Raw genomic sequence first — 22,328 nt, 5'->3', positions numbered from 1 at the left:
AATTAGTCATCTTCAACCTGTTTTCTTTCCGCTGTCATACAACAATTAGAAGTTGTAAGATTTTTTTGTGCAAAATTATCATACATACTATTGTAACTATTATTCGTTTTTAGTTTTTAATAAACTACATTTCTGAAATTTACTTTACCAGCAACTGAAGAGGGCAGGACTGCTACTTTCATCTTCATTAATCCCCATTTAAACCATCCGGTTGTGTGCACACTTGTGCTGCTGTGCATTTAACAGCACCCTCTAACGACTAACTCCCACAACTACCGCCAGAAAAGCATTGCGCATGCTCAGTAAGTGTTTGCTGCCAGCACTGCGAGGCATACAATTCACTGTTGAAACAATATTTAACTGTGCTTTTACGCTCAACGCTACTGACAGCAGCGTTTGTGAATGCAAGTTGAATGGAAGTTAATTTCATTGCTATTCTGTGACTGTTGCCTCGCGAGTTTGCATTGCTCTGGCTGTGTTGTGCATTTAATACAATTGCGTGCTAACAAATGCTTTCGCTCGCCAGCTTACTGGCTAAATAACCCTTCCGGACGTTCTGCCTGTAAAAGCATCGCGGCGTGCAGTACACTCCAGTGTCCAGGCTGGTAAATAGGGGTGTGTTTGCCCTGCTACAGCATTGGTTAGGCGCTTGTCAATGTCCAGTCACGTGGTGTCACACTGACGGCCATGTTTCCGAAACACAAACAACAAGAAGAGCAGCGACTGGGAGCCAGCAGACACATACTGATACGCAGAAGCGACCGTTGGTGGAGAGGGGAAAAAAAATAATAAATAAAATACAGAGCACGACTTTCTGAAAGTACTATTCTGTCGAATGAATACGTTTACAGTGTTTAAAGAGACCAATGCATTCGATAAATTGGCTGTAGACACGCCGTGCAGACAAGCAGTCTGGTAGCTATAAACAGTGAAGGTAAGCCATGGTTCCTCTTTGCTGCCTGTCTTTTAGCTAGCTGGCTAACGGGAGCTAACATGCTAATAGCTTCTGCAGCTCGAACGGGTCGGTGTTATCTGTCATGAAAAAAAAAACATTTTCACTGAGTTGTTTAAGAGCTAAAATTCTGTTTCTGCTGTTGTTTGTTTTGTTTACAACGCATTAGTACCGACAGCGGAGTGGCGCTGGTGGTCGTCCGCACATTAGCGGAGCAGGCCGGGGACTCAGATCCCAATACTCCGCCCCCTTTGCCGACATATCTGGTGTCATTTGAACCTACAAGCCAAGGCCTTTACGATCAGTGCATACCTTGTGCTAAGTTACGAAGCAAGCTAGCTAGCAACTGCTCATATGCAATAGAAATATGATATCGAGGCCAGTGAGGTTGTAACTAGGGCTTTATTGCACTTTGCCCACAAATCAGTTCGCTCTAATTGGCTTGAGAGGCGAGCAGGGTACGCGCTAGCGTAGCTCGCCACAACTGTCGGTAGCTAACGTCAACTCCGACTGTTCTGTTTAAATGTTAGCCACATTTAGCACCATCGGTATAGTTAATTTAGTCAGAGTTGCAAGTTTGCTTGCACTTGTATCACTTTGAGCCACTGGTACCGCTCCCTTTTACTCAGAGTGAAATCTTTATCCCGCCACGTTTTGGAGTGCATGAGTTTTGCTAATATTCATACGCACAAGAAATCCCATATTCCGACCTTGCATTATTTATTTAATTATTTATTTATTATAATTTTTTAAGCAAAGTTGATACAGGGTATTAAACGAAGTTAAAAAAAAAAGTCTGTTGGACGGCGCATAAAAGTAAAGAAAAATTTGCCATATCTGCTAGGAGCTTAAAGAGCAATAAAGTGTCATTTTATTCGGTGAGGTTTTCTCTGTGAAATTATTTTCTTTCTGGATTTCCCTTAAGCCATAACTGATCTGGCCATTATAACTGGAGCCTGGTATTACAGGTGTTGGAAATATGCACTTTTCTTTAAGTTTCACATTTCCTCAGGGTGTGCTGAGGGAGGGAAGGAAAACAAAGCTTTTTTTTACATGTGACCTAAGTGGTGTTGTGCTGCTTTTAAATTGACAATTGGTACACCTGCTAAGTACACCTGTTTAAAGTACAGTACTCATGTAAAAAAAAAAAAAAAAGTACTTTGCGTTCTGATCAGGAGCCTGAACATGTCTGACAAACAAATCTTTTAAATTCATGTAGAAGTTTATATGCTTTTGGTTTACAAATGCATAAAATGGTCTTTTCCCCCAATAATTCAGAAGAGAAATTTAAATTAAGATTTTATATTTGCTGTATATTGGAATGTAAACTGGACCTGCTCAGTATCTTCCATTTGTCTTAAACATGTCTGTATTGCAGTGTTAATAGTTTAATGTGGACTGCTCTTAAATCTGCTTACTCGGTAATTATTAAATTCTCCTTTTTACATTTTTCTGTTTTCTGTCTTTAAAATCTTTACCAGTTGCAGTGATTATGCACTGAGTAGTTCCATCAATTTGTATTGCCTTCTAAAATGATAATGAATGTAATAACTAATGTAAATAAGGCAATCATATCTACTGGCAATGTAGCAGATTTCTTATAGGTACAAAAGTTCAATTAAGACCTCGATTTTCCTACTTTTTTTTCCTTTTCTTTTTTTTAAACCAAGAAAACAGGGATATGTGAGCAGTGGGGCTTTTTTTTAAAAACTGAACTTTAGTAATACAATAGGAGGATGTACTGTGCAGTTGCTAGGAAATTGCATTCATTTGTAGGTTGAGTGGGTTAGCGGTCTTTAAACAGGTGAGCAGATTAATTAATTGGTTTTGGACATTTGCTTTAAAATAACAAAGGCCAGCATCCTAGCTGCTAGGATTTCCTGGAGAGAGGTTTAGGTGAAAAGTTTAAAAAAAAGTTTCTGTCTGTATTTGAGATGCTCTGATTAAAAGGGCAGCAACTACATTGTTAGTGGGGGTGTCCAGTTGAGTCTCAAAATTATATCCAAAGAAAATTTGCAGTAATTATATTTTACAGAAACAATACTGAATGTTGAAAAATGCAGGCAGCAGTAGGGCTGGGCGATATGGCCTAAAATTCATATTGCGATATAATTTGAAGCATGTGTGGTAACGATATATATCGCGATATATTCTTTTCTTCTGTATAACGTATTTTCCACACTATAAGGCACACTTAAAATCCTTTAATTTTCTCAAAAATCGAGAGTGTGCCTTATGTATGAATTCTGGTTGTGCTTACTGACCTCGAACCGATTTGGGCGAGCAGAAATCTGTTAAAAAATGTTTTAGTTCAACTTTGGTAAGCCGCACTGCTTGATGGATTGTCAGAGCATTCTGGTGCCGTAGTGAGGAGCTTCGCGGAGTAATCTGGGTCCAAAACTCCGTCTTCTTTAGGTCCCAAAGTCAAACGAACACTAAGAGTTAAAAACGGTCTAAATTCTTTCATCTTTAATTAAATCATCAGCATTGCTGCTTTATCGGGTGTAACAATTAAGTTTAGCATCCATGAAAACAGAATTTATTAAATTTAACGGAGTTACAAGTTAACAGGAATTTAGCTCGCTAGTTTACACCTAAACATTTCATACCATGTTCTGACAGAGATCTTTGAAACTAATTAAAGCGTACAGCTCTGCTACCACTTCCAACATAAATGAAGACAGAAAAATAAACAGCAGTGGCGTTTGCAGGGTTACTGAAGTTGGACTACCTGGTATGTAACGTTATGCTACGTGATTGCTAGCGACACAGCTATGTTAGCATAACATTAGCACAGTGAAGCTGGAGGATGAACGCCAACTTTTTTTCCACTCGATAAAAGTTAACGTGAGAGATTCTGGTGGTCAGGGACAAATACAATCGCATAGCAGGATGCTATACACGGGCCAAACTTCAGTCAGGAGAACAACTGAGATTATTCATCCACAATACAAGGTTAGTTATTAATATACTGCAACAACATGGGACTAGAACAGCTGCGAGAGAATTCAACATTAATGAATCAATGTTACGGAAGTGGAGGAAGCGCAGTTTTTGGCTTTCCCCATATTTCAAAAGTGCTTCATCTCTTTGCTATGACTGTCGCCCGCCATAATTTGCAGATGATAATGGTTTTAGCCGGTGCGATGCTTTCAACCAAAACAGGCGCAGCTTGATGACATCATCAACATGCGCTATCGCGATATAGTCAAAATCTCTATCGTTGGCCAAATTTATATCGTTTCTGTCGTATATCGTTTATATCGCCCACTCCTAGGCAGCAGCATTTATAAGTGTAACTAAATGAAGTGCATTTTCCATCCTTATTTTCTGGTGAGCTGTCACTGATGGCACGTGTACTAATTTGAATTGTGAGTCTAATGAAACAACATGCGGCAGCGTTTATAGTTAAATGTTAGTGACACAGTTAGCCCAGGTAGTGTTTTCCCTGGAAGTTTTAAGCAATAGTGTGAATAAGTGCGTAACACTTTAGTTTAGCAGTAAATAAAGTTAAAGAAGCTGCACAATATTGTCACATTAAAAAAAAAGCAGTATTTTTTCCCTGGTATTTTCTATCTAAGGCTGAGCTTTTTAAACAGGTGCTTAAGTCTCTTTTTTCATGTAACTGCATCAGTAATTGCCTAATTTCCATCCACTTTGTTCTTCTTTTTCATAACAAGTGCAGCTAACCATGCTAGGTTGAGTCATTTGTAGCCTGGTTGTAGTTGGCGGTGTTTTTTGTTCTTTTTCTTCAAGTCATGAAAAGTTTGTTTCCACCTTTGGCAGGAGCAGTTTTCTTGCATATTTTTTTTTAGCATAGTGCTTTGTTGGAGGTTGTTTAAGTAGCTCAGTCTTTAGTTAAATAGTCGTTGGAGAATGACATGTGACTCTTGCTCTCAGACATGTCTGGGCCTTGTCTTGTTGTAGTGCACACTAGGGATTGTAAATGCATGCCTTACTATAGCAATGATATTGCACTGTGGCGGTTTTATAAGATGTGAAAATATTTTATACCAATATTATCGTGAAGGATGGCACAGCCCCAACTGTAAGAATAATAAAACCTACAGCTTCTCTGAACCAGTGTGTGTCATTGGCTAACATTATCAACAGAAGAGCTTCTTGGCTCTGTTGCAACAGGGTTCATCTAAAAAAAGGAAAAACAAAAAAGGGAGAGGAAAAATTGGCTTCAAACCATCGTAGCCAACATCATTTTATCTTCTTTTTTAAAATTTATTTATCTATTTATTTTCACATAGATTGTCAGTTGTTGGGAATCTTTTGTTTCAGTTTAAATAAATCAAACTGTAATAAGCCTGAGTAAAGTTTTCTTCTCTTCATGCTTTCCTCATGTGCAGTATTTACTACCAACATAACTAAGCGTGTAGCAAAACAGCGCATTAGAGGGCAGAGAAAGTAGCATCCGTGCAAATGCAAGATGACAAAGCTAATTTAAAACGAAACCGATTGAAACAGCAATGTCTATTTTCTCTAGTTTGCTAGCACCATGTAGCCAATCTCTGTAAAGTGCGTAGGTAACCTTGCAAGTGTCGGTTATATGCAATGATGGCCATTTAATAAAATGTTGTGAAAACTTGTGAACTTAACCTTTTTTGTTCAGCGTCTGTGGTGAGGGAATATTGAAGGAAAGTAGTCACCAAGATGGGAAGAAGCTGGAAAATATGGCTTGTGTTTAGTCATCAGTGTGCGAACCTAAGTGGTGTTCATGTTAAAGGGGCAATATATGTATGTATGTGTATGTGAGCATTTGCTGCTGAAGTTTAGTTGCCTGGATATTGCTTTAGTTGCCATGACATTTTGAGGAATCATCCCCAGCCAGCTGCATGGTTTAGGAAGCATCTGGTTCACAACATGACTGAAATAGACTCGGTGTATTTCAGGATGGAAAATCTCCTGTGAGCAGCAGAAATGTTGGAGTATGACTGAGTGCTATACTAGAAATAGTTTTCATTTATTCAGTGAAGGAATACCACAGCACTTTCCCCTCAACTCAGAGTGCTGCAACACATTGATCAAATTGGGTATCTGTTGGTGAGTCCCAGGCACGCTGCGTAAATGGTATGTCGAGTCTTTGCGGAGAAAATCAAATTATGGTTCCTTCACTCACTTACAACAGAGGTGGACTGCCAAGCGGTGAAAAAGCATCTCAAGAGCAGCAGCTAATTTATGAAGTGTTTACTTCTTCCCATTTTTCTTTGAAATTTTATATTTCTCTCATTCTGTCTCTGTTTAACACTATTTTGTTTTCTTTTTTTTTTTTCCAGTGGTGCAAAGGGAGGAGGTCAGGAAATAAAGGAGTTACCTAGAAGGTCTCCGTCAGTCCACATTTCAGTTGGAGCGAGAGAAAACGGCACAGAGGGAGTGAGAGAAAGGAGAAGAGGAGTGCGAGTCGCGTCTGCTCTTGGCAGCTGTTCCAGCAGCCTATTTCATTGTTTTTTCGGCTGTTATTTTGTTCCTGCGTTACGTCTTTTGATCAATCAGTTCATATTTTTAACGTTAATGTGAGATATAACTGCTGTAAAAAAACAAAAAGGAAATCGCAAACAAAAAAAAAGAAGACATTATTAGCAAGAGTGTTTTATTTTGTTCCATTGTTAATTTCTAAGGTTCTTTTCGTTTCTTTTTTATGTTAACAACCTTTTTTGGCTGTGAGTAGCAGGAGCTTCCATTCTCCAAACTTATCATTGAAAGCCCTTCCTTAGTTAGGACCTGATAACCTGGTATTCCTCAAGCACCTGAAACTGGCAGCTATTCTCTTTGTGTGTTTGGGGAGCTCTGTGACCACAGCTTAAGCACCACTCAGCCTTCTAGTCACCTAAGCCTAACTAAAGCCAGCCAGCTCGAGCCTGGTCCAGCCCAGTCCAGCCTGCTCCGATTATCTGGACAGGGTAAGGAACCGTTTTCTTTTGTTAACCCTCCTTTTCAAAGTTGCATTTTATTCGTCACAAAAAAGAAAAAACACAAAGAAATCTGGATACTTTTTTCCTCCTTAGATACTCAGTTCTGTGTGGACGTGAGGAATATGACTGCTGAGACTCTTAACTTCGGCCCAGAATGGTAATATTTGTATTTTATTTTATATTTTATTATTTATATATTTTCAATTTTTTTTATAAAGAAATATTTCCCAGAGGAACCAAGTGCTTATTTTGTGTTTGTTTTTATTTGTGGGGGAAAATTAAAAGCGGATGAGTTATGCTGAGTGCCATTCTGTTTTTTTATTTTTAAGGAAACTTTGGACATAATGAAATGTACAGATTTAAGCAACCTCCAAATGACCTTCTTGAATGTGGCCGTTAAATCGCAATGGCAATTTGCTTAAGTCTTAACGTCCTGTGTCAATTGGACTCGTTCCCCTGAAAATGACACTAGGAAAAGATCAGGGGTTAGTGAAGTTGGTTAGGTCATAAGCTGCTGTTCGATCAAATTCAGCTCAACCAAAACGGTTCAGAGTGTCCGTACCAAAAACCATGAAAACAAAGGCCCAAAATGGAAGCAATGACCTGAAATACTTAGATTTTTTTTTAATGGTCTCTCATTAAAGTAGAGCTGATGTCTTTTGGTTTATGAGTTTTTGTTGGACAAAATGAGTTGTGTGAAGGTGGCACCAGCATTACCTGAGAAAATCATCGTAAGAGTAAACCGGTATGAAAACGGCTGTTAGAGATGCTGTTAAGTAACCTTAGCTGTGCAGATGGCATAAGCAGCCTTCATTCTTCAGTTGGCTTCAGGGTGTTGACCTATCCTTTGTGTTTGGATTGGCAATGTGACCAAGAAATGAACACTTAAATTGAAATATAAACATTTGTAATGTCATACCTTGGTTGGATCTTTCTGCAGTTTGAATATAGGCGGCCAAGTTACCACATAAGACAATATGTTGTAACAGGAGAGAGCATGCAGTTCGTTTACAAGTGTGAATGAATCATGCACGTGTAAACTTTAGTTCTCCCCTGAAGGCCTTATTTTCTGTTTGATCAAACTTCAGTTGGATAAAACAGACTTTGTTGTGGCTTTAGTCACCATGTTAGCAGGTAAGCTAATGGTTACCATTAGGTGAAATTACATGGTATGCCCAAAGCACATCAGCTACCTGGCTAAGCCTAGCTTCGCTACTCACTTTTCATAAGTGAAATGTTGTCTGAAGTCAGTTCTGTTGTCCTTCTCTGGAATGTGTGTTTGAGCTTTTGTGGACTCGGTACTACTCTTGGCTAGTGTTGCTCACTGTTGGCGCTGGGAGTAGAAGAGAGCGACACTAATGGTAGACACTAAGAATCAAGCATAATATTCTCGGATTCTTACAATAAATTCTCGGTCAGTCTTCACATAGAAATCATTACACAGGTTCTTAAAGGCAACAAATAGTACAGAGGAAGGTCTCAGTTTTAAATTCCGTTACAGTCTGTTAACACATGGAAAAAAAAAAGACGTTGCTGAAGACGTTTAAACTTGATATGAAAGTGCTTTTAAAAATGAGTCTTGCTTGCAGGCGCCCCGCCGTGGTTAGTCATTTCAGTGGTAACAAAGTGTCGGTTTTGTCACTGCTCTCTCCTGTCCATCTCTCTTTCCTTCTGCTGTTTCTGTAGCTCAGTGAATGTTTGTGCAGCGATTAATGGGGGGGCGTAGTCTGCAGTTTGGTAGCTCTCCATCTCTAACGGCCCGTGACTGCTGTGTGCATTCTTGGTGCAGTGCCAGTCTCACAGAATATTTCTGCCTTTACACATCTGCAGCTGCTTTGCTCTCAGTGGCTCTCGTAGCTCACTTTCATCCTCGTACCCTTTTTAATATAGTTACAGAGCGGCCGGTTCATGTGCTCGCCACATACAGCTGCCTGACCAGCATGTTTACACGTCTTTAAAGGCCAGTTAACCTTACGAAATTATTTAGACCATTCGAGCTTTAGTTGGCAGCGCAGCCTGCAACTATGTTAGTCATTGTGGTCAAATTCAAAGTAAAATATTCGGCCATGCTTTTAGGTTGGTGTAGTTTCTCTTACTCCAATCTTTGTAAGACTCTCAAAGGATTATTCATGTAGAGATTTAAGTGTGTAGAGGATATTTGAATCCTTGTTAGGGAGGAAAGCTCATGTTTTGCTGCAGGTAAATGCAGGTGGGTACATATGATGCACAAATATTTCTTAGTAACCCACCCACTGGCTTGCTTCCTGAGCGCTTCTCTTATTATGCATATTAGTTGCTGCTCCACTTATTTTTATCCTCTTTGATTTGCTACATGCTACCAACTGGGCTTTCATGAAGCTTCCCTTTACCTTTCTACCCCCCACACCCGCCTCTCCATCTCTGAGCTGCATATGGTTTTGATGTGGAGCTGAGAGTCACTGACACACTCTGTAGAGGCATGTGAAAGGAGCCATTGTTAAACAGCAGGCCTTGGAAGTTGGCCAGCTAGTAATAGCTTTTTAAAATGAAATCTTGAGATTGGAAAGCTAATATATCGTCAGCATTGAGCCAAGTGTGTTCAGGGGGAGCTGTGTGGGAGGAATTTGTTACAGAACATTTACTAAAAAAATTTCCTGCTGCAAGATGCTATTAGTTATTTTTCTTCAATTGAGATTAAAAGGAATTGTGTCAAGGTTACACAATTGCTCTGATTTTCGTGTGTGCGTGCGTTCAGAGCCAACTGGGGAATTTGCACCAAGTTATTTATAAAGCTTGTTTTTTACATTACATGTCAGAGATTGTTATTAGCTTGGGGGGAAAAGTAGAGCAAATACACAGCTTTGAAAGCTTTAGCATGCAGTTGCAAAACACCTATTTGTTGTACTGGACAGTCGCTTTAATTCCTGTTGTTGAAAGTAAAGTACTTTATCCTATGTCTTTTACTCACAGGCTCCGTGCACTGTCCAGTGGGGGGAGTGTGACGTCTCCCCCTCCTTCCCCCGCCATGCCAAAGTACAAGCTGGCCGAGTACCGCTACGGCCGAGAGGAGATGTTAGCACTTTATGTCAAAGACAACAAGGTTGGTTAATAGTTTACTCATTCTCTATTTATTACAGTCTATACCAATGTGAAACACTGAATCCCATTCACATGGGGCAAAAATGATGTAAGCTTACAGTCACCTGTTGACACAAGGAGATGGATATCAGCTAAAGCAGCGGTCCCCAACCTTTTTTGCGCCACGGACCGGTTTATGCCCGACAATATTTTCACGGACCGGCCTTTAAGGTGTCGCGGAAAAATACAACAAAATAAAACTAGTACCGCTACTGAAACAAAGAAGAGTTATTCATAACACACGTGAAAAGACCCAGGAAAACCGAGTTAATGATAAAAACAATAACAAAATAACGCTGAAAACCGATTAAAAACCCTGAAAATCACACCTGAGCCTCAACTCTCGCGGCCCGGAACCAAACCGGTCCGAGGCCCGGTTTATGAGATGCCGGGCTTGGAGTACATTGACAAAAACCCTGCCTTTAATATCTGTCTATAAGCACAGAACACCGAACTGCAGTTCACCCCTGTTTGTGAGGGGCAGTCAATCAGAAGTAATTGTCTTAGAGAAGAAGAGAAGAGAGGATGGCCTTACAGGAAAACTGCTTCTTTCAGACAGAATAACCCGACGGGCTGAAAATAAGGCTTACTCTGAATTGCGACTCATACAAAGCAGCATAAATAGTGTAGAACAATAGGACTTCTCTAAAGTGGTGTATAAGTCTGTATCCTTAAACATATGAACATGTTTGAAGTCAGAGTTCAAGTTTTTAAGAGGTGGTTTTGTCCTCTTGTTGTTGCTTTTAGGTCCCAGAGGACATGCAGGATAAGGAGTTTGCTGCTATTCTGCAAGAAGAGCCCATGCAGCCACTGGCACTGGTGCCTCTCACTGAGGAGGAGCAGGTCTGCACCAGCCACACTCTCACAAATGCATATCTGCAAATGTTAAACTGTTTGAGCCCTATCTTGTGGTATCTCACCCTCATACAGATTCAGTTGACAGATGTGCCTGTGAGCTCACATTCCTCACATTCCTCTCTCCTTTTTTTTTTTTTTTTTTTTTGGCTCGTTCAACTCACTCTGCAGAGGAACTTCTCCATGTCTGTGAACAGTGTGGCAGTGCTGAGGCTCATGGGAAAAGGAGTGGGTGGTGCGGCCCCAGCTGGAGTGGTCCGTGGACGAGGAGCCACACGGGGTGGTCGAGGTAACGGCAGGGAAAAAAAGTTGGATGAGGGACACAGGCAATAAAGTATAGCCCCGATTGAGCCTGTTCACAATCAGTTGTGCTGCAGAGTCCAACAACAACAACAGAAGGGCTGCTTAAAGCCCTCGGCTCAAACTACAATGGCTGCTGCCCAGCTAAAGTAAAACAGTTTATTTAAGGCAACTACTAAAGTGTTTATTTCCTTCTTTCTTCCACCATCTTGGTGCAACACACTTCCTCTTGGCCTGTTTAAAATAGTCCTCCTTTTGTCCAGCCGCAGCCTAAAAGCACGGGGCTTATGCGCTTACCTTGTCAACACATGCCAATGTAAACACATGCACAGTTCAGCCCAGCAAAGGAAACCACAAAAGAAGAATGATGTTCGATGGTGTGTTGATGTGTGCACCTGCCTGCAGGATGAAGCTACTTAACCACACATGCCTTGTTCTAATGTGTATAAACAGGCCGAGGCCGTGGTGAAGGTGGATTCTACCAAAGAAGTATTGAAGATGCCGAGGTGGGTTTCGGTCGCAGCGTCCGAGAGATTCACCGCAGCCAGAGCTGGGACGACCGGTAAGGATAAACTGCGCACGGCACCTGCACTGTCCTTAAATTGTTGGTAAGGTCATGCAAATAATGACTCCAAGTGCTCTGTTGCACAACAGAAGCCTGTTTTATCATTACTCAGAGCAGCTGTCAAGCAGTGCAGCCTAGTCTGTAATCCTTTCAGGTATTTTTTGTATTTCTTTCAGTTTTCCTTCCAAGATCTGGATAAGCTGTGCAAATGTATTGTCTCCAGTGTGAGGTGTTGGTTGCACACACTGCTCTTGGGTTAAAAACTGGCCCATGTTTTCTTCTGCTAACTGGTCTAATTTTCCCTTCATTTCCCTCCTTTTCTCAGGGGTGAGCGTCGATTTGAGAAGCCGCTGCGGCGGGAGGTGGGACGTCCTGGCTTTGAAGAAACTGGAGGTCCCGTGGGTCCGGTGAGGAAAGAGTACACAAGGGCTGACAGTGATAACTGGCGCACCCTACGGGAGGAGCAGGAGGAAGACGAAGGGGAGCCGGGCAGTAACTGGAGACTTGCTGGATCCCGTAGGGATGGTATGATAAACACAAACGTTTTTTTTATTGTCATAAACTCTGCTTTGTTTATTCCTCTTTCTGCTGTCAACACAAGCTAAGACTTGGATCAAATTTTTAATGTTCCTTTGACATAAACCTTTTGTCCTAACTCATTAGTGTGGAAGCTACACTTTGGTATAGCCTCATTAAAATCACTAAGATGGAGCATCACTGAGATTTGTATTACTCATCATTCCACTGTTATATTACTGTGTTTTTAAGCCTATGTTAACAATGTGTGTGTCAACTTTAGCTTAAAGGACATTGTACTGGCATCTAGTGGTCAGTGATGGGAAAACCAAGCAGCTGGGTTTAGGTTAAACTAAAGCTTCATGAGTTTCTGCAGACTCAGCAGTCGGCTTCAATGAATCATGATCTTTCCAAACCAGATATCTTGAAAATGAAACTCCAGATTGAGTTAAAACAGAAAAATAAATTTCTGAGTGTAGCTCAGGTCAGTTTTGAAGCTAATAACTTTCCATTTGTTTACCAGATGGTGGTCCTCGCTCAGCGGGCTGGCGGGACCACAGTGGTCCAGGAGAAGGTCGGAGGAGGAAGTTTGATTTCGACTTCCGGGACTCTGACGGGCACGGTGGCGGGCGTCGGCGCGCAGGCAGCGATGGTCTAGAGGACGATAGGGACGGCCTGCCTGAGTGGTGTACAGATGAGGAGGATGGGGAGATGGGCACTTTTGACTCGTCTGGAGCGTTCATGCCTATGAAGGTACTCAGAATGATGTTTCTGTTACTGTTATGATATTGTTTTAATATTTATTTGTTGGGATTGCTTCACTTTTTTTGGTCTGTATCTTGTATCAGAAGAGTGGCAAGGAGACAATCCTGGAGGAGTTTGAGTTTAAGGGGATTGAGGAAGAGGAAGAGGAGGGAGACAGCCTTGCTGATATGGAGAGGAACAGCGCTGAAGGAGACAAAGACAAGGGTGAGGCGAGACCGGATGTCTTTATTTGATCTTACATTTACATGTTGTCTTCTATCTTTTACCTTCACTGATCATAGTCAATGGAGGATTCATTACTTTTTTTCCCCTTCCTTTCTTCCACTCCTGGCCTCACAGAGATTAAAGAAGCCATCTTTATTGTTGGAGATGGTGAGACAAAGCCAGCATCTCCTTCGTCTTCTCCAACAGCTCACTGTCCCCCTCCATCGCTGGAGTCCCAACCCAGCAGTGCTAATCAAGTGGTGGATAATGCCCAGCTGAGCAAGAGCCAGTCTGTGAAGGCCAGCAGCACGTCTGGTGAAGGTAGGTCATGTTCCACATACCTCTGTGTTAGTGTGCCAACAGGACAAAACGGCAATATTATCTTTTTTTAAAAATTTGTTTTAGGCAATTTCATTAATGTGTTAAACTCTTATAAGAAAAAAAGAACATGTTAACTGTCTATATCAAATATACATGCTTCTGCATTTCAGTAATTATTAGACTGTTTGATTTTGTATAAATCCAGAAAATAAAGTTATTTAGGCAACTTTTTATTGTGCAATGATTTAAATTTAAAAAAAGGCTTCTAAAGTGAGAGATCCTGAACCTTTGGTTTCATGACCTCAGCCCTTTCAGTCTCAGGTCGGCGTGTTTGAGCAAGGAAATTCAGCCATGTTGATATTTTGGTTTGAAATAGAATATGTTTGCCTCAGTCATTTGATACTTTGTTTACTGAACCGGCTGTGGCTGCTGGATGTGACACAGAGCCAGTAGGCGGCTCTACCGCTCACATCAAACAACACCAAACGCTAAACTATAAATAGAAACACTAAAAATAGGGCCCATTGTTTTACTCGTTTCTTCTTTTTCTTTTCATGTGCGTATGTCAGATGCAGCTCCATTAGGGGGCTCCAAGGCCCAGCTGAGTCCCAGCGGCGCAGCCACCTCCTCCAGCCTGCCTCCTCCACCCCCTTCATCTGCTGCTCCTCTACTCCCGCCATCTGGAGGAGACGCTGAGGACGACGAAGGCATGAAACACCTGCAGCAGGTAGGAGCAGCAAGAGGAACATTTCAGAACAAATTATGTAATCATGTCTAATCAAACTACATTTCACAGCCTTCAGGTGAGGGATGAAACTGGTGATTATTTTGCTGCTGAATATTCAAAACCAGAACTGCACTTTTCTTTTTTTGTCTTTTGATAAAACTCACTGCTTTGAATAAAAACGCGATGGTTAGGGGGGAGGCTGCAAATATAGAGCAGTTCATTTGATGCTGATTGATGTGCCGGAAACTGAAAAGGACGTCTGCATGTCTGTTCTGTGCTCTTCTATATATTGTTTATATTTTCACATATGTTACTTTAAACAAGCATCACTAACATAACCTTGTCTGACTAGGTCTAAAACCTGCTGAGCTTTGTTTTAGCTGGTATCAGTGCATTCAAAGTTGTGAGTCTTAGCTGTACTATTAGCATCGCCACCTTTTCATCCTACGGGTGAGCCTGCTACACCAACTCTTGTCGACTAGATAATAAATGTTTGTTTATATTTGTGTAGGAGGCAGAGAAGATGGTGGCATCACTGCAGGATACTTCTTTGGAGGAGGAGTGCTTCACCCAGGCTCTGCAGCAGCAGGAGAGCAGGAACACGGCAGCTGCTCTGCCGCTAACTCACGAGGCTGCCATGAAGTGGTTCTATAAGGACCCCCAGGGAGAGATCCAGGGTACTCCTATTCTCCTGATGATACTTTCTAAAAACATGAATAAAAACTGTTAATTTCTTGAGGTGAGATGAAGCTAGTCCGACACCTAAGGTCAGTTTCTGCATTGCAAACTCTCCTCTGTCCTGCCCACCAACCAGGTCCATTCACCACGGTGGAGATGTGTGAGTGGTTTCAGGCTGGCTACTTCACCATGACCCTGCTGGTGAAGCGGGGCTGTGATGAAGGTTTCCAACCCCTGGGGGATGTCATCAAGATGTGGGGCCGCGTGCCCTTTGCCCCGGGTCCCTCCCCGCCGCCCCTGCTGGTGAGACAGCTACCACCAACGCAGCGCCCGCAGCCCAACCGGGGGCCCGCCGGGACTGTGAGTCAGAGCTCAGCCACCCGAGAGGATGGGGAGGGGAGGATGCAAATGAGAGGGCACATTTCTAGACAGGTTATGGTGGCAGGAATTGTAATTTTAAATTCTCACCTCTTAATGTCACACAGTTGATTTAATGAATTTTCTATTGCATGCTGACTTGGATAAATGTATGTAAATGTAGCTGAAATATTACCAGAAGCAAGTCTGTTCTAGATGCAGTAATTTGCTATTGTAATTTTGAGTCTGACTTTTCCTTTGTGTTGACATTATATCTTTCCCCTTCATCAGGGAAACCTGGACCAGGAGCGCCTGAAAAAGCAACAGGAGCTTGCAGCAGCAGCTCTTTATCAACAGCTCCAACAGCAGCAGCAGCTATTCCAGCTCATGAACAGGTGGGTGGAGGCTTCGCCCTAAATTTGTTGGAGTTCATTCCGGTCCTAGTTTGAACTTTGGAGGACATGTTTAGTTTCAAAGTAAACGTACACGTCGGGTGTTGCTTTATGTCCCAGGTGCAGTGAGCAGAGTATGATGCCTTCGATGAACAGATCGATGTCAGTGCCAGATACAGGGTCCATGTGGGACATGCATACCTCAGCTTCACAGCCGTCAGGTACAGTGTGGACTGCTGCTGTTTGGTTTGTGCACACACAGGCAGGCACAGTTAAAACACACAAACTGTAGCTGCTGCCGCTAATATGATCCTTTTTCATTTTCATGTAGGTGGTGAAGCCAGTCTTTGGGACATAACAATGAATCCTTCTACTCAGGGTCCAACTCTCGAACAGCTTCAGAAGGTGAGGGCTGTTGAATAGTAATATCAGACTGTGAGTCCATTGAGTCATACCAGCGTCAGATCCAAATATTCATTCAGAATTACTGATGACGCATTTCCTTTAGCTCCAGCAGGAGAGGCGAGACGCTGAACTCAGGGCGAAGCGTGAGGAAGAGGAGCAGCGTAAGCGAAGGGAGGAGAAGAGAAGGCAACAGGAGGAGCAGAAAAGGAGGGAGGAGGAGGAGATCTTCAGACGCAAGCAGGTGGAGAAATTTTGCATTCATTTTATCCCATGTGTTGCCTTGGGGTTGTTAAATATGTTACTGGCTTTGTTCATTAAAGCAAAAATATTCCGTGCTGCGTTTTGATTTAGTTTTCATAATGTTTGATATTTTATTTGCTTTGCTGAGCGGCACTAAATGCTGTTTTCCTCTAAGAAACGAGAACCACAGCTATAGCCTGATCTGTCATATGTTCCCGCAGTGTCGTCAGCAGCAGGAACTGATCATGAAATTGCTGCAGCAGACCCCCCAGCAGCAAGGACCGGGGGCAGGCAGCTCTAGTTGGAGTGGGGCTTCCTCTTCTGGGCTTTCTAAGGCAGGAAAGCCCCAGGCTCTGGCTTTGCTGGAAATACAGCAGGAGACTGAGAGACTCCTGAAGCAGCAGCAGAGAGCCCAGCAGCAGAGAGACCGCGTGAGTTCACCATTCAGGTCTACAGCAATGATAATGTTAGCATGTAGCAGGAATTTGCATGTTTAAAATAAAAACGTACATATTGTTGGTCATTTATGGAGCCTGATTTTTATCCGTTTGCAGCACTCTGGTTTGTCGATGGGGAGCTCCTCCATGGGAGGGCAGTGGGTGGATGGCGTCGGTATGTGGGGAGGGCCGGGTAGTCTGGAGAGTAAGAGCAGTAGTGGAGGGTCTTCGGGCAGCATGGGCATGTGGGACGAGGCTGTGAAGAACCAGACCGGCCTGCGTGGGAACAGCAACAACAACATGGGCCTTAAGAACAGCCGCAGCAGCCCATCACTCAGGTGAGCATGTCTGGGCAACTCAGCTGATGTGGATTGTTGGATTGCCCAGTTATAAAGCACTGCTTGCAGGAAAAAGTGGATTTCTTTTAGTTGATGATAGTAATGATATAATTTGCCTGGGTGTCCTCCACAGTGATCAGTACATGATCCGTCGTAAGCGCACCGAGGAGGAGGAGAAGCTGCTGAAGCTGCTGCAGGGCATGAAGCCTCAGGACGGCTTCACCACCTGGTGTGAACAGATGCTGCACGCTCTCAACACCTCTGCCAACAACTCCTCCTCCTCTGTGGATGGTAGGCGGTTCAACTTTATCACATTTAGCAATCTAAAGGGTGTTTAGAGTTTACCCTCAGCTTACAGACATCAATAGCTGATGTCTGTGTAAATTACAGCAACACTTCTGTGTCACTAATCATTCACGTTGTGTGTTTATCAAGTTGCCACAATTGTGGCATACCTGAAGGAGGTGGAGTCTCCCTATGCAGTGCTGGATTTCATCCGGTCCTACCTAGGGGACACAGTGGAAGCCAAAGAGTTCGCCAAACAGTTTCTGGAGCGACGTGCCAAACAGAAAGCCAACCAACAGAGACAGCAGCAACAGGTAGGTTGAAAGAGCATCAGTCCAAAATGTCACCTGCTCGGTAAACGACATCAGTGTAATTTAAAGAAAAGAAAAACATTGCTGAAATGTTCTCTTTATAGAACACAGAAAGCCTGCCCATTAAAGCCTTTAATTTATAGTATGACGAGTGGCTAATTGTTCATTTTTATTGTGAATAGACACAGACTGTGTTCAGTAGTTTGCATTTTCAGTCGGAAACTGATGGTTTTCTCAGGTGGGAATCGATGGTACATTCTAGTCTGTACAAGTGTTTGATGTAGTGTTCAATTTCTGTGAGTTAACTTGGAAACCTAGGGGATTCATAGGCTGTATAAAATATATGGTTGGAGCCGCTGTGACATTTTTTTTTTTATTTGACCAACACTGAGTTGTTTTTCAGTGCCAGCTTGAGACACTTAAACCTCACTGCCATCATTCACAACCAAGAACAGAAAAACTGCCTGAAACTGAATGTTTAGAGCAGTCTGAAGTCAAAGCTCAGGGATCACTTGTACATACTTGTGTGTGTGTGTGTGTGTGCGTGTGTGTGTGTGTGCTAATTAAAAAGAAAGACAAGATGATAGTTTATTGAATTTAAATGAAATTTGCAGATTGTTTCGGTGAAGTTTAATAAACTCCTTGCTATCTAAAATATAACAGGACACCGGAGTAAATTCTCCAGCATCTCACACTTCTGATAATCAGCTGTCTGCCTGACATTTATTCAGCTGTGTAAAAACTATAACTTTAATCTCAGCCAAACAGATTTACTCAGGAACAAATAAAATACTGAAAAAAGCCAAACAATAACATTTTTAAGTTATCTAAGTGACTTGTATATCATGTTTAACCTGAGTAGTGAAAGACAGCGGTGGGTTTGAAAACGATTTGCCGGGGGGTCCGGTATTCTCACGGCTCTAGTGAGCCTAGCCCCCGGCTAGCTATCGAGCTGGTGGGTAAAAGACGTCTCCGACAACATCGGAGTGCTTTTGAAAATATGTGGTGTCTTGATAAACTGAGCAGATATTTGAAGTTTACACAGCTACATTCTCGCCTGAAAATATGTTAAACGTTTATTTTGTGACCCAGAAAGAATAATAAGAGTAATATTAAAACTAACTAGCTGCCGCCATTGTTGGAAACTAAGCTGGGCCGCTTCTTCTTCTTCGGGGTTTAACGGCAGCTGGCATCCTTGTACATGCAGTGCTGCCATCTTCTGTTTCAGTCCGTTATTACACTCTTAAATCCTGCTACTTATTCCTGCGTCTTTTGGGATCTTACAAAGCTTCAAACGACGCGTCGACTATTAAATTAGTCGTCGACGATTTTGATAGTCGACGTAATATATAAAAGCATGACGCGTCCTCTTTAAGACATTATGGACGTGGTTTCACACACAAACCTTCTGTGATTAGCTGGATTGAAATTGTAGGAAGTGAATATTTTGGATGAAGGTCAGGCTTTGCACATATGTGTTTAAAAGTATTATTAACAGGCTGAGAGTGGCTTTAATTCCTCCTCTTCTCTTTGTGTCCTAGTTATCAAAGGAAGTGGCTGGATTGAACATGAACTTCCCTCTGCAGGTAAATGCAGACATGCCTCTAAGCCATACACGCAGGATTGTTATTAACACAGCATCAATGAGTGCTCTCCTTTTACTACAACTATAACTTCACTACAGCATTAAAGACTTTTTATAGACAGTGAAAACTTTAATTTCTTTATGAGGAGTCTCCTGGATTGAAACTCGAAAAGAAAACGGAAACATCAAAGGGTCACGTCCAACCTGGCACTGTTACGATCGTGATCATTTTTGCTTTGTGTTTTTTAGGATTCAATGCGAGGTATGAATCCCAACACTCTGCAGTCCATGTTTCAGGCCAACCACATGGGCAAGGCTGGTCTCTATGATAACCAGGGAGGAAAGATGAAGAAGAAACAGCCCATGATGCTGCACTCTGACCCCAGCATTTTAGGTACGCGACCTCAAGAGCTTTTAAGGTTTTTCCTTTGAACTTCTTCACCACGTACATGGACAGCTTTACCAAAAAGTGTTTTTCTTTGGTTTTAATTTTGTTTAGTTTTCTTCTGTCCAGTTTTTTTTTTTTTTTTTTTTTTTGTTTCACTAGGTTTCTAGAGTGTATTTAGTACTGTTGGTGTTTGTTATAGTTCCCAGTATATGTTCATATTGCCAGTTTTTTTTTTTTTTTTTTTTTTTTTTACACAGCTTAGTTTGAGTTAGTTTTCGATCCTTTTCGAGCCTTCGTTTTTATTCACACCCACCTTCAGCTTTTAGTTCAGAGCCCAGATCAAGTACATGAGTTACTCACTAGAGGAAATGCTTAGCATGGAAACGCAAAGTGGAAAATGTAGTCATTTGTGCAGTAGGATTATGTGTGAAGTGAAACCAGGTTGTTTCCACTGTATAACACTGATCTGCTTAAATGACCTACCGAGAGTAGAGATGCAATAATAAATCAGCTAGCTACCAATGCTCCGTCTCAGGGAGCGTTCAGAGTCCAACTTGTTGATATGTAAAACAGTATAAACACAGCTTATTCACTCTTCTCTGACACAGTGTAATTTGCAGTGGGCCCTTCCTTATAATGCTAACACTGCAGCTGTTTATTCGCTTTCCGAAAACCTTTTCAGACAAAATCCGAATCTGCAAAGAAACCAAAAAGAAGCCAAGACCTCTTCTTATGATATCGTTTTCTTTATTCCCTCCTGTCAGTGTTTAAGCCAGCCTTTAACCCCTTGTGCCATCCTTCTCTAATCTTGGTGTACTCTCTCCCCTCTCTTCCCTGTGCCCTCTCCTACCTGCAGGGTACTCATTCCACAACACGGGCGAGTGTATGAGCCTGAATGAGATGGAGATGGTGGAGGATTACTGATGTGACGCAGCGCAGCAGCAATAGCTACCTGAGGCCTTCTGTCTTTTAATCAGACAAACCTGATGACGAATGTGCACTGCTGGGGGAACCGAACTGGGGGTTGTGGGGTACAAAGGGGGGCAAGCATGGTGGTGAGGGGGAGGTGTGGAGTGGAGGCGCCCAGTTCTGCGCCTCCCACTCGTTCTTTCCCTCTGGATAGAAAAAATAAAAAGGGCTCCCTGCTGCACCAGTTGATCACTAGAGCAGGGGAGAGGGGGGGTGAGGCGCGGTGAGGTTAAAAGGATGATGGGTATCCTCTGGCACTCAAAAGATTAAGCACCTTATACTGAACTAATGCACTTTATTGAGATGGGATTTGAATAGTTTTTCTTTTTGTTCGTGTGTGTGTATGCGTGCGTGTTCAGAATCAGTGCGCATACGGTGTGTGTACGTGCACATTATCGGCGTGTGCAGCAGAACTGGAAGGCGGCGGTGAAAACAGCGAGCAGGGCCGAGCGGGCGGGACGTTAGGTTTTCAAATTCAGGGGGACCTTTAGTTGAAACCTTATCAGAGAGCAAATCCTTTCTCAAAAGACAAACACTGTTGATATTTCTCTTGTTTAGCATTTTTTTTTTTTTTTTTTTGGTTCTGTTTTTTACGTTTATATAAAAAAGTAAAGCTATTGAAAAATGGATTATAAAAAAAACTTGAAGATTTGCACTTGCCTAAAAAAACGAAATAAGAAAAACGACAAAAAAAAGAAAACAAATGGGGTTAGTTAGAAGTGAATATTTTTGTGAATGTGTATGAGCGACTGGGAGTGGCTGATGTGTGGCGGCTGAGTTGTGTCAGTAATATACAGTCTGCACAAGTTTTTTGTCTTTTGTTGCTTACCAAGATGTATGAAACATAAGAGGCCATTTTTGTCTTTTCTGTTTGGATAGTCATTTTGTATTCATGTTTAGAGTGAGTGTGTGTGTGTGTGTGTGTGTGTGTGTGTGTGTGTGTATGTATGTGGTCCTTTCCAGACAAGGACGTGTGTGTTTTATGGGTGTGACTGAATGCTCGTGTGTGTGTGTGTGTGTTTATGAGAGAGAGAGAGAGGGCAATTGCACAACACATCCTTTCTCTCACCAGCTCTTCATCCCCTGATAGAAAACCAGAAATGCATATATTTGTAAATGTTAGCTTTGCTCTCATCACATGACGACCACCACTAGTTTATTTCCCTGAGCTTCTCCCCATGGGGAGCCGTCTCTAGACCTGAAAGGGACTAAGCAGACGTGGCGAATCATGAGGGACATTACTGTGTGCGCATGCGAGTGAGATTTTCAGTGTGCGTGTTTAGAGTACATGTTCATTTACTGTTCATAGAAATGAGTTAAAACTACAGGTACTCATTTTTCTTGTTGTTGTTGTTTTCTTGTATGTGTATGAATGCACATTTGTGCCTAAGAACTTGGATAGGGTGCATGGCCATCGAGACATTAACTCTTTTTTGAGAGCGAGTGTGGTGCGTGTCAGTGCTCAGCACAGTGTATGTAAAGTATGTACGTTGGTATGGTAAATATTTCTAGTTGAGTCTAGGGGTGATCCATCGGAAGGCTTAGTCCAGCGTGTTTTTCCTGGGGGTGTGATCACGTTGCCTTTTGTCAGCTCTCGAACTTGTGAATGAAAGGTGTCGAGTTTCTGACTCTGAAATACAGAAAACCACAAAAAAACAATTAAAAAAAATACAGCATCTTAATGTGCAAGTGCACAGAGC

At 42.2% G+C, this 22,328-nt stretch overlaps 1 protein-coding gene across 4 annotated transcripts; it reads left to right on the top strand.

Annotated features, from left to right (window-relative positions):
• Positions 1 to 487: 487 nt before the first annotated feature.
• On the top strand, positions 488 to 20,677 carry gigyf1a (GRB10 interacting GYF protein 1a). 4 transcript variants are annotated; one of them, XM_086284876.1, is made up of 25 exons: positions 488 to 934; positions 6,238 to 6,861; positions 6,967 to 7,030; positions 9,823 to 9,952; positions 10,738 to 10,833; positions 11,017 to 11,134; positions 11,599 to 11,707; positions 12,036 to 12,235; positions 12,750 to 12,979; positions 13,075 to 13,195; positions 13,331 to 13,516; positions 14,086 to 14,243; positions 14,755 to 14,920; positions 15,058 to 15,224; positions 15,570 to 15,673; positions 15,797 to 15,891; positions 16,002 to 16,075; positions 16,179 to 16,316; positions 16,537 to 16,746; positions 16,870 to 17,090; positions 17,224 to 17,381; positions 17,526 to 17,689; positions 19,228 to 19,272; positions 19,521 to 19,665; positions 20,516 to 20,677. In XM_086284876.1, exons 3-25 carry the CDS (start codon positions 6,996 to 6,998, stop codon positions 20,581 to 20,583), a joined length of 3,138 nt encoding a protein of 1,045 aa, XP_086141002.1. In that variant the 5' UTR covers positions 488 to 934; positions 6,238 to 6,861; positions 6,967 to 6,995; the 3' UTR covers positions 20,584 to 20,677. The 4 variants fall into 4 exon arrangements, with proteins under 4 accessions (XP_086141002.1, XP_086140999.1, XP_086140989.1 ...); XM_086284873.1 differs by having other exon boundaries at positions 490 to 934; positions 15,791 to 15,891; XM_086284863.1 differs by having other exon boundaries at positions 490 to 934; positions 15,058 to 15,281.
• The last annotated feature ends 1,651 nt before the right edge of the window (positions 20,678 to 22,328 follow it).

This window comes from Aulonocara sp. 'chitande type north' Nkhata Bay, linkage group LG3, assembly GCF_057382095.1.
Source record: "Aulonocara sp. 'chitande type north' Nkhata Bay isolate Kocher_YH1m ecotype deep benthic linkage group LG3, A_spYH_male_GT1.1, whole genome shotgun sequence".
NCBI lineage: Eukaryota > Metazoa > Chordata > Actinopteri > Cichliformes > Cichlidae > Aulonocara > Aulonocara sp. 'chitande type north' Nkhata Bay.
This window is presented reverse-complemented; position numbering and strand designations above follow the sequence as displayed.

Coding starts and splice junctions, on each gene's coding strand:
- gigyf1a (XM_086284855.1), top strand. CDS start 6,996: ATGACTGCTGAGACTCTTAACTTCGGCCCAGAATG. Junction 11,135..11,598: donor AGCCACACGGGGTGGTCGAG/GTAACGGCAGGG, acceptor GTGTATAAACAG/GCCGAGGCCGTGGTGAAGGT. Junction 11,708..12,035: donor AGCCAGAGCTGGGACGACCG/GTAAGGATAAAC, acceptor TCCTTTTCTCAG/GGGTGAGCGTCGATTTGAGA.